At 35.1% G+C, this 12,020-nt stretch overlaps 1 protein-coding gene across 1 annotated transcript; it reads right to left on the bottom strand.

The window, feature by feature from the left end:
- Positions 1-2,023: 2,023 nt before the first annotated feature.
- On the bottom strand, positions 2,024-6,799 carry LOC113074193 (protein NLRC3-like). The gene is made up of 7 exons (XM_026246948.1): positions 6,736-6,799; positions 6,570-6,617; positions 6,283-6,384; positions 6,004-6,088; positions 5,547-5,742; positions 3,186-4,087; positions 2,024-3,143 (listed from the first exon to the last, which is right to left on the bottom strand). Exons 1-7 carry the CDS (start codon positions 6,771-6,773, stop codon positions 2,253-2,255), a joined length of 2,262 nt encoding a protein of 753 aa, XP_026102733.1. The 5' UTR covers positions 6,774-6,799; the 3' UTR covers positions 2,024-2,252.
- Between the last annotated feature and the right edge of the window lie 5,221 nt (positions 6,800-12,020).

Genomic DNA, 12,020 nt, shown 5'->3' with positions numbered 1-12,020 from the left:
GTGTTTTATAATAACATCATGTGCTTCTACTGTAGCTAACTAAACAGCTTATTTTGCTGAAAAGAGATATTTTTACATAAAACCCATGTAAATCTAATAAACCAGCACTGCACTTTAATTCCAAAGGACTGCAGTTTTTAAAGGAAAAAAAAAAGTTCAAGAAATTGTTTTGACTTTACCCTAAAATAGATATATACTTATAACTAGGGCTTATAACCATACGGTATAGTATAGCAATGTTTTCCGCAGCAATACGGATCTTTGTGGCAAATGGTGGTCACACCAGATACTGACTGGTTTTCGGACACCCCCCTTGAACCATCAATACAATAAAACTGCACATTTTAGAGTGGCCTTTTATAGTGGCCAGCCTAAAGCCCCTTTCACACTGAACATTGGACCCAGTAAATTTCCGGGTCCCCTTCTGTGTGAACGCAAACACGTCCCGGGATTGATCCAGGATTAGGGACCTAGTAACATTACAGGGTTCAATTCCGGAACGAGCTCTGAGTGAACAAAAGTCAGAACTAATGCCGCAAAGGGTGTGTCGTATTGATGGCGCACGATATCACGTGACTCTTTTACAAGGTGTTTTGAAGGCAGATCAATGTTCTCTACTAAAAAATTAGCAAATTGTAATGAAGCAGAGATCAGTTAGTTCCTCACTTTCTGCGCTGAAGCTGAGATTGTTCGCTATCTTAAGTGAAAGTTAACCTGCCTAGCGTTTTCGACTCAAACATTACACGTCACACCCTGATGTCACATGTCTTTACAGGACCTTTAGGGGTTGTGTGTGAACGCATGCACATATTCCGGGTAATCACTGGCTGTGTGAAAGTGCAAAATCTAGCAACAAGTGCAACAATTGCTGGGACACATTTCCTGTGTATTTGCCAGAATCACAGTGGGAAAGGGCCTAAAGGCTGATCATGCTGTCAAATCAGCATCTTGATATGCCACACCTGTTAGGTGGATGGATTATCTCAGCAAATAGAAAAAGAAGTGCTCACTAACACAGATTAAGACAGATTTGTGAACAATATTTGAGAGAAATAGGTCTTGGCAATAGGAAAAATGGCAAAGAAATCTTGCTCCTGTTTGCAGTAGCGATACTGTGCTGTAACATGTTCCCTTCTGGTGGAATGAACTCCCCAACTCAATCCGAGCAGCTGAGTCCTTAGCCATCTTCAAGAATCGGCTTAAAACACATCTCTTCCATCTTTATTTGACCCTCTAACTTTAACACTCACTATTCTAATTCTATTCTTTAAAAAAAATAACTACCTTTCTAATCTTTTTGTATTCTATTTTCGTTTCATTTATTACGCAATTGTATATGTATGTATGTGTAAAGACCTCTAACTAGCTTGCTCTATTCTTTTTTTTTTATTCTATGTTTTCTTTTTATTTATTATATTATGTAAAATCCCATGCTATGTGTACTGTGTTAACCTAACTGAGACTTGTTATAGCACTTATATATCATTGCTCTTTTTGTTGTTTTTGATTGCTTCCACTGTCTTCATCTGTAAGTCGCTTTGGATAAAAGCGTCTGCTAAATGAATAAATGTAAATGTAATGTAACATGTTATATCTATATGCCGTGATCTGATAATAATAACTTTGTAGGACTATAATTATTTAGATAGTCCAAAAAAAAATTAATAAATAAATCCAACAACTTATAACTGATTCTGTTACATTTAAGTGGATAAAAAAGTATTTATTGATTATTAATATTAAGTTATCAGTTTACAATAAGGTTCCATTAATGTTTAACACAAACAAACAATGAACAATACATTACAGTATTTATTAGTCTTTCTTAAAGTTAGTTAATGAGAATACAGTTGTTCATTATTAGTTCATGTTTATTAAGAGTGCATTAACTGTTAACTAGCACAACTGTTGATTTTAATAATGAATTAGTAAATGTTGAAATTAATATGAAAGGGTTATTTGAGGCAAAAATGAAAATTATAAAATAATAAAAATTACTACTTCACACTGTACGTCAACAGTCACAGCAGTCGCGCTCACAATAGACCCGGAAGAGACCTCAGAATCTCAGAATATCTCAATATATTGACACAAGTATCGTGATAATATCGTATCGTGAGGCCTACCCCTACTTATAACTGGTGTATGGTTAATTATCACTATAAATCGTGGTGTCCAAGCCTGCTATGTATCAATGTAGATTCATGTAATTTTAAGATTAGAACAAAACATGACAAGATATATTAAATAACTTACAGAGCTCTTTTGCAGGTTTTGATGACTGCTGATAATCTAATGAGACACTCGTCTGATTTCTTGAATTTCTGAAGCTCAAACTCCTCCAGCTCCTCCTCTGATGTCAACAACACAAAGACCAAAGCAGACCACTGGCCAGGTGAAAGATCAGCAGATGAGAGACTTCCTTTGCTAAGGTGGGTCTGAATGTCTTTCACCAGAGTTTGGTCGTTCAGTTCATTCAGACAGTAGAACAGATGGATGGATCTCTCTGGAGACAGATTCGACTCTAATTTCTGCTTGATGTACTGAACAATTTCCTTCTTGCTCTTGTCATTGTCATCTTCATGTGTCAACAGACCCTGTAAGAGTCTCTGATTGGACTGGAGTGACAAACCAAGGAGGAAGCGAAGAAAAAGATCCAGGTGTCCATTATCACTCTCTAGTGACATGTCCACTGCAGTCTTGAGCAAATCAATCATGGTTTCACTTTTGTTTTCCTGTTCTGTAGAGTCTTGATCAAACATATATTTCTTGTTGATGTCTAGAAACAGATGTGCATAAAGGGCTGCAATAAACTCTTGAATGCTCAAGTGAACGAAGCAGTACATGGTACCAAGAGTGATCCCTGTTTGCTCCTTAAAGATCTGGGTACACATGCCTGAGTACACTGATGCCTTATAGACGTCAATACCACAGGCTTCCAGATCTGTGTCATAGAAGATCACATTGTTTCTTTCCAGCTGATCAAATGCCAGTTTCCCCAGTGAAAAGATGGCATCTTTATCCCAGGAAACATCTGGTGTATGTTCTCCATCATACTTTCGTCTGCTCTGCTGGATCTGAAATCTGAGGAAGTGTGTGTACATTTGTGTCAGAGTCTTAGGAGTGTCTTCAGTATTTGACTTCTGCAGTGTTTTGGAGACATCATCAGTCTGATTGTTTTTCACAACATTATTTCTTTTCTCCTCTAAAATGTTCTGGAGAACAGTGGCTGAAATCCAGCAGAAGACTGGGATGTGGCACATGATAAAGAGACTCTTTGATTGTTTAACATGATCAATGATTTCTTTGGCCTGATTCTCATCCGTGAATCTTTTTCTGAAGTACTCCTCCTTTTGTGCATCATTGAATCCTCGTATCTCTGCCAGCCGGTCGATACAGTCAGGAGGAATCTTACTGGCAGCTGCTGGTCTGCTGGTGATCCAGATGAGAGCAGAAGGAAGCAGATTTCCCTTGATGAGGTTCGTCAGGAGAACATCCAGAGAGACAGGTGATGAAACATCAGACCACGTCTCATTATCCTTAAAGTCTACAGGAAGACGACATTCATCCAATCCATCAAGAATGAACAAGACTTTGAATTGATTTCTTCTTATAAGGTTCAGTCCTTCTGTCTCTGGGAAAAACTGAGTTATAAGGTCCATCAAACTTAGTTTATCTTGCTCCTTTAAGTTCATCTCTCTAAATGGAAGAGGAAATATGAAGCTGATATCTTGATTTTCTTTTCCTTCGGCCCAATCCAGAACAAACTTCTGCACAGAGACTGATTTTCCGATGCCAGCAACTCCTTTTGTCAGTACAGTTCTGATCTGCTTGTCTTGTTCAGGTGCTTCAAACAAATGTTTGCACTCAACCTGTATCTCCTGTGATTCATGACGTCTGGAAGCAACTTCAATCTGTCTCACCTCATGTTCAGTATTGACCTGTTCACTACAACCCTGAGTGATATAGAGATCTGTGTAGATGTTCTTCAGAAGTGTAGAGTCACCTTGCTTTGCAATTCCTTCAAACACACATTGATACTTCTTCTTTAGGCTACACTTTAGCTGATGAATGATGAACAGCTCATCTAAACGCATGAATAAAATATACAGATTGTTTAGTCTCTGGGTTTGTTACAGTGGGGCTCGAAGGTTTGGGCACCCTTTGCAGAATCTGTGAAAATGCGAGTAATTAAAAAAAAAAAAATCATACTAAATGCATGTTAGATTTTATTTTGTACTGTCCTGAGTAAGATATTGTAAATAAAAGATATTAACATTTAGTCCACAAGACAAAAAAAAAAAATGCTGAAATTATTAAAATAACCCCCTCAAAAGTTTGGGAACCCTTGGTTCTTAATACTGTGTTCTGTTACCTGATGATCCTCGACTGTCTTTCTGTTTTGTGATGGTTGTGCATGAGTCCCTTGTTTGTTCTGAACAGTTAAACTGAGCAGCGTTCTTCAGAAAAATCTTTAAGCTCCTGCAGATTCTTCAGTTTTCCAGCATCTTTGCATATTTGAACTCTTTCCAGCAGTGACTTTATGATTTTGAGATACACCTTATCACACTGAGGACATTTGAGGGACTCAAACACAACTATTTAAAAAGATTCAAACATTCACTGATGCTCCAGAAGGAAACAAGATGCATTAAGAGCTGGGGGTGAAAACTTTTGAACACGATGAAGATGGCCAAATTTGTCTTATTTTGTTGAAATATTTTTTTTTCCATTTAGTTCTGCCCTTCGTAAGCAACAGAAGATACTTGTATGTTTCCCGGTACACAAATTAAGTACAATTTACCTTGATCTTCAAATTCCAAAAGTTTTCACCCCCCAGCTCTTAATGCATCTTGTTTCCTTCTGGAGCATCAGTGAATGTTTGAATCTTTTTAAATAGTTGTGTTTGAGTCCCTCAAATGTCCTCAGTGTGATAAGATGCATCTCAAAATCATACAGTCACTGCTGGAAATGATTCAAATATGCAAAGATGCTGGTAAACTGAAGAATCTGCAGGACCTTAAAGATTTTTCTGAAGAACGCTGCTCAGTTTAACTGTTCAGAACAAACAAGGGACTCATGCACAACCATCACAAAACAGAAAGACAGTCGAGGATCATCAGGTAACAGAACACAGTATTAAGAACCAAGGGTTCCCAAACTTTTGAGTGGGGTTATTTTAATAATTTCAGCAATTTTTTGTCTTGTGGACTAAATGTTAATATCTTTTATGTACAATATCTTACTCAGGACAGTACTAAATAAAAAATAACATGCATTTAGTATGAATCTCTCTCATTTTTTTGAAAATTACTCATATTTTCACAGATTCTGCAAGGGGTGCCCAAACTTTCGAGCCCCACTGTATGTACAGCACAGAATGTGGAAGTCTAAAGGAAGTCTGTCATTGGAAGAGACAGATGAGGTTATGAAGATAATATGAGAGGCATATGAACAGCAAATGATCTTCCTGTGAGTCATAACAGTGATTGTGGAAGAGAAAACAGAGTGACACGGCACTGGAAGCAGCGAACAGAGTCTCTCACCTTCTAGTGCATCAGCAGCTTCATCTTGCTTCATCTCTCTCAGGAAGTAGAGCGTGAGATCAAGAGCTGCTTCTTTCATACTGCATCTGTTCTCATTAAAGTCCTTCACAAAGTATTCCATGTCCTCTTTTTGTAATATTTTCTTAAACTTTTCCAGTTCTTTCTTCAGAAATGTTATTATTTTGCTCTCAAGATCCTACAAAGAAAGAAAAGAATGAATGAGAGAAAAAAATACTATAATTGGTCAAAATTATTTATTCAGTAATTAAGAATATTCATCAAAAATAAAGTTGAGACAAACATTACTTTGTTGTAAATATTAATAAAAATAGGCTTTCATTCTTATTTTATAGGTTCTTAAAAAGAAAAAGTTGAAATAAAAGCTCTGTCACACTCTTATTCAATACATATTTGTTTATTATAATTATTAAATATTCTTGAAAATTTGTTTTATTACCTGGAAGATCTGCAGGAGACTGTCTGTAAAATTCTTGTGGTTCCTGTGAGACTGTAAATCTGGATCTAATGTTTCATACTGAAGCCTGAGAGTAAATAAAATAAATCAAAATACTGCATTTTTAGGAAGAAAAAAATGACCAAAATATCTTGTAAACATTTTAGCAAAGAGAAAAACAATAAATAAATGATACATTTATGGACAAAGTTTTCTGATAATTATTCACTGACACACTTTCTGAGTCTGTGTGTAAACAAAAATAAGAAACAGATCTAATACCATTTGGTTTGTGTTGTTTCTTCACTGAAGTTTGGTACTCTACCCTTTGACTGGTCACTCTTCACAGACACAGAGCTGGACACATGTGAGTCTGATCTTACACTAATGACACAAAGAACAAAACACTTTACTACAGGAGCTCCTTCAGTCTCATTTAAAGAGCTTCACTGTTGAGGATGGTAATGAAGCACAGTATAGACATGCATTTGTCCATCTATGACTACGGATAGATGGAAAGACATATTCATGTTTGGCTGCATGATCTATTTTTCATGGTTAATTTATACCTCCTTGTGTCTGCTTGTGTGATTGTGTTACTGGAAAGAAGCTCCAGACTGAGTTCAATAAAGAGGAAATCAGTGATTTATTGTGTTATTTCATTAATTTCCATCACAAGCATCTTAGTGGAGAAATAAGCCAACACAACATTATAATGTCAAAGACAATAAATACCTTTTGATAGATGTTTTTTTCTCACTGAAGTTCGGCATGTTATCATCCTTTGACCGGTCACTCTTCACAGACACATGTGAGTCTGATCTTACACTAATGACACAAAGAGAGAAGAGAAACTTTTCTACAGGAGGTTTATCTGTGTTTTATATTGACACACATTCTCTCTAGTCCTTCACAGAAACATCTGCAGAGTTTTAAAGTTAGCAGTCATTCTTACTTACAGACTCACATTTGTTTAACAATTTCTTCAAAGTACTTCAAATGTGAGAATAAATACATTTTTACAAATATTTGACTGATCTAATTAAAGAGATTTGCAACTATCAACTTTCAGATACAAACTCATAAAGTTATAATTTTCTTCTTCACTTTAACAACTTTATATTCTGAAGTGTCAACATCAAATACAGTGTATTTAGGTGTGGTTTATTGTATTTTATGTACAGTGTATTTAGAAGTGGTTTATTGTATTTTATGCACAGTGTATTTAGGTGTGGTTTATTGTATTTTATGTACAGTGTATTTAGGTGTGGTTTATTGTATTTTATGTACAGTGTATTTAGATGAAAAAAATCACTGATGTTGAATATTTTAATTAAGTGCAGACCCAGTGCTGAAGAGTGACTGTAAAATGTTTGTAAATGATGATTCTGATTTTCATTTCTGAGATATTCATCATCTATAAGCTCTGACGTTCTGATTTTCAATTATGAGCTATTTAACATCTATTGGCTATTTTTAAAATATCAATTTTATTTTTAGTTAGTAAGTTATGAAGCTCTGACGTTCTGCACATCATTTGTAAATATAAAACACAGTTTGTTAAGGTTTTGTGTTTTTCCAGCAATCCTCTGAAACTGCAGCAGTGTTTAAAATGATTGTCTGAAAAAAGACTCAGTCTTACCTCTGTTTCTGTGAGAGACTCATCTTTCCTCTCTTCTCTAACTAGGATTTACACAAGCTCCAGTCTGGATCCAGAACACCTGAGAAGAGATGATGCTGACCCTCAGAGGACCTCAGATGATGCTGACCCTGAATCAACAAACAGAACTAACAATTATTGCTAAATGTGTGACTGCATCATATAATAACTTAATTAATAATATTGATAGTTCATCGTCTAGCTGACTACGTCTTGTATTATTATTATTATTTTTATTTTTTCTAAAATCCTGTCAAATGTGCACAAACTACTAGCTACTGCTAAATATTGTAGAAACATAATTTTCTGTAAAGTTGCTTTGTAACGATTTGTATTGTAAAAAGCGCTATACAAATAAACTTGAATTGAATTGAATTACAGCAACAGCAACAAAAACACTATATAAAATAAAGTGAGCTACAAACTAATGCACATCCATGTAGAATAACCAAATAATCTTAATGAGAAATGGCTGATTTAAAAACAAAAACTTTCGATTTTGCGTCTCAAAGTCAACAGCATAAAACAGAAGAGGAAATACGGAGACACCTTCAGAAACACATTCGTTTTCAATAACCCCTTTCTGAAAACTTACTTGCAGTCTTGTCCACTACGAAGAGAATTTATAAGCATTTGAAACGCTCATTTTTTCTGTGCTTTAAGCTTGAAAATGAAAAATGTTTTCTAGGACATCAAATCTAACCAGCAACGCTTTCTCTTGCTATCTGCGTGTTGTCTTCAGTTACTTTCGTTTTCGTCTTCTTCTTCTTCGTGGGTTTTACTGGAGGGTCTCGAGCGAGCTGAACAGTTACTGCCACCTGCTGTACTGGAGAGAGGATATTACACCGAATACATTTAAACACTGCATTATTATTATCACTCTTCCTGGACTGTTATCTATCATGTTTATTGCAAATGTTCCACATGCAGAGATTTGTATTTATTTGTTACTTTAAATAATTTCTATTCATATAAAGGTGTAGTATTAATACTTGTTCTAGTTCCTGCTTCTTTATGTTTATAGGCTCAATGTCCAACTGGTTTTTGATTGCATCATTACTTTGTCCAGCTGAGGGTTTCCAAAGATTCTGTATAAAGAGAATCATCCAACAATAAAGACAATAAAGTAGTGTTTCTATTTAAAAAAATAAAGAAAAAATGGTTTAATACTTGTTGAGAGATTTGTGATGACTGTGAGTGTTATCATGTTTAACTTTGTATTTTTGGTTCCTTCAGAATACAAACCAACAATGTTGTCAGAGTGAAGTTCACAGACACCAGTGTGTGTTTTCTAGTGAACTTAAAAACTCTTTCCATACATCCATACATTTTAATTGACATTAATTGATGTGAGTCTTCATGAAGGATGTATTTCTATTTGTAAGATGTTTATTATGTTTGGGCAATGTCCAGATGTATTTGTTCATTTAACAGTAGAGGTGAACAATTATCTGAAATTTCATCTAAATCACAGTATAGACTTCTGTAACATTCAATTCACAAATATTTGTGCAAGGCAAAATGTGTGTGAAAATAGCATTTTAAATTAAATATTGTGGTGCTTCAAAGATGATCTGGTCTACAAATCATATTCTACAGCTTTAAAGGATAGTGGGCCTAAAAAAGAAAATTCTGTCATTAATTACTCCCCCTTGTGTGATTCCATGACCTTTGTTCATCTTCAGAACACAAATTAAGATATTTTTTATGAAACATGAGAGCTTTCTAACTCTCCATAGACTGCAGCATAACTGAAATGTTCCCAGAGCCAGAAAGGTTGCAAGGAGATTGGTAAAACAGTCCATGTGTTGTTCAACTGTAATTCTATGAAGCTATGAGAATGTATTTTGGGCACAAAGACAACAAAATAACCACTGTATTCAACAATTATACTCTTCCGAACCAGAACAGACGAGGATGTCAGTTATTTTCTATGAGGGAATTCTGAAAGTGAGTGTTTTCATCTCATTTAAAATATGTATTTAATAACACTATATTGATTTATATCGATATTTATGTGCTGTTCTCCAAGAGAGAGATATTATTTCACTCACGATGGGGAATTTGGTCTTATCAAAGCAAAACACCATAAGTAAGTGTTTTACCTCGTTTACATGTATTTTTTATATAATTTTACTTTATGACGATATTTAAATGCTGTGCACGCCTAACGAGCCGAACCGTCTCTCACAGATTTGAACTGCTGTGAGAAGGGAGAGACCAGAAGTAACTTAAAACCCGTGAGACCACCGTTTATCTTCTGAACACAGTTTAAGATATTTTAGATTTAGTCCGAGAGCTCTCAGTCTCTCCATTGAAGCTGTGTGTACGGTATACTGTCCATGTCCAGAAAGGTAAGAAAAACATCATCAAAGTAGTCCATGTGACATCAGAGGGTCAGTTAGAATATTTTGAAGCATCGAAAATACATTTTGATCCGAAAATAGCAAAAACTACGACTTTATTCAGCATTGTCTTCTCTTCCGTGTCTGTTGTGAGAGAGTTCAAAACAAAGCAGTTTGTGATATCCGGTTCGTGAACGAATCATTCGATGTAACCGGATCTTCTTGAACCAGTTCACCAAATCGAACTGAATCGTTTTAAACGGTTCGCGTCTCCAATAAGCATTAATCCACAAATGACTTAAGCTGTTAACTTGTTTAATGTGGCTGACACTCCCTCTGAGTTCAAACAAACCAATATCCTGGAGTAAATCATTTACTCAAACAGTACACTGACTGAACTGCTGTGAAGAGAGAACTGAAGATGAACACAGAGTAAGTGTTTTACCTCATTAACTATGTTTTTCATACAATAATATTATGTAATAATGATATTTTTATGCTGTGCGTGCCTAGACGATCTGAAACGTTTCTCACAGATTAAATTTGATGTCAAATCAAACCACTGTAAACGGCCCAAATGTAAAATAGCAATATCATTTACGTAAGTTAATTGTTTCTTGCATGTCTGTCTTGTGACCAAATTTTGTGATTACATTAAGCATTCATTTAAAAGGTTTTCATAATGTTGATGTATCTGTATATTGGATTTGTGTGATTTTTACACACACACACACACACACACACACACACACACACACACACACATGTATGTGTGTGTGTATATGTTTGTTTCATATATTCATATATTTTCATATATATATTCATTTGTATATATTTGTAAATAACTTTTCAATATACGGTCCTCAAACTCTCTATACTGCATGAGTTACACGTGGGTAGCATGAACTACAAATTAGATTTGATTTTTTTGGTATGCTTGTACTGTCATTTATTTATGTGCTGTCCCATTTATGTGCATTCATTCTGATAGACGGAGCCCTGCCTCAGCGCATTGAGATCAACATGGAATTCAGGAACCACAACTTATTTTCCAGTAAGACGGACTTCTTTTTACAAGAAAATATTTTACAGTGAGTTAAATGCTTTTCCTTAAAGGGTTATGGTTTACCCCAAAATGTAAATAATCATCTACTTACCCTTGAAGTTTGTCTTATGTCATATCACAAAAGGAGATTTAAATAAAATGTCCCGAATATGCTTGTCCATATAATGTCAGTCTATGGCGAATAACATCAAGCTATTAAAATAGAAGCCAAAGTATAACAGAGTGGTCTTATGTCTCATGTGATGTATATTCCAAGTGTTGTGTGTGTATACAATAAGGTTTGGTGAGAAACATACTGAACTTTTTCATATTATTTAACAAACATCCTGACTTGATTGTTGGTCTCTGTGCATGACTCTGTGCACATGAGACACTATTCGTTCAGTTCACACTGAATTGCACACAAGTTCTGAAAAAAATCAAGATTAATAAAAATATTACATAAAAAACTAAAGGAAATCCCAAAAATGTGTAATTTCTTCACTGACTCCGGACTGGAGCTTCGGTTGTCATGACAGCTGACAGATGAACGTGATCACTTCCTGTTGCAACGAGCACAACAGATGTATTTACCTCAGAGAAAAAAGCACATAGATTGTATTTTATTTTGTGTTTTTATTCATCTTGATTGGTCACAACGCACATTCATGCACAGAGACCAGCAGTCGGGTAAATAAAGATGACATCATTTTTATTTTTTGGGGGCGAAATAACCCTTAAATCAAATTGTTCACCTGAATTGTTATTTACTTATACTCATGCCATTCCACAGACATGTAAGACACATATGTCATACAGGATTGGAACCACATGAAGATTGACAACATTTTGGGGTAAATGTTTTGAGTAAACTATTATTGTATTGTAATTGATACTTGTCTCTGACATTTCACTTGTTAATAAAAGCTTTGATAAATTGATGTGAAATGATTATAGGAGCACTTTTGTG

The sequence above is a fragment of the Carassius auratus genome, unplaced genomic scaffold (assembly GCF_003368295.1).
Source record: "Carassius auratus strain Wakin unplaced genomic scaffold, ASM336829v1 scaf_tig00013823, whole genome shotgun sequence".
Classification (NCBI taxonomy): domain Eukaryota; kingdom Metazoa; phylum Chordata; class Actinopteri; order Cypriniformes; family Cyprinidae; genus Carassius; species Carassius auratus.
The sequence above is the reverse complement of the archived record's forward strand: the minus strand, read 5'-3'. Positions and strand labels throughout refer to the sequence as shown.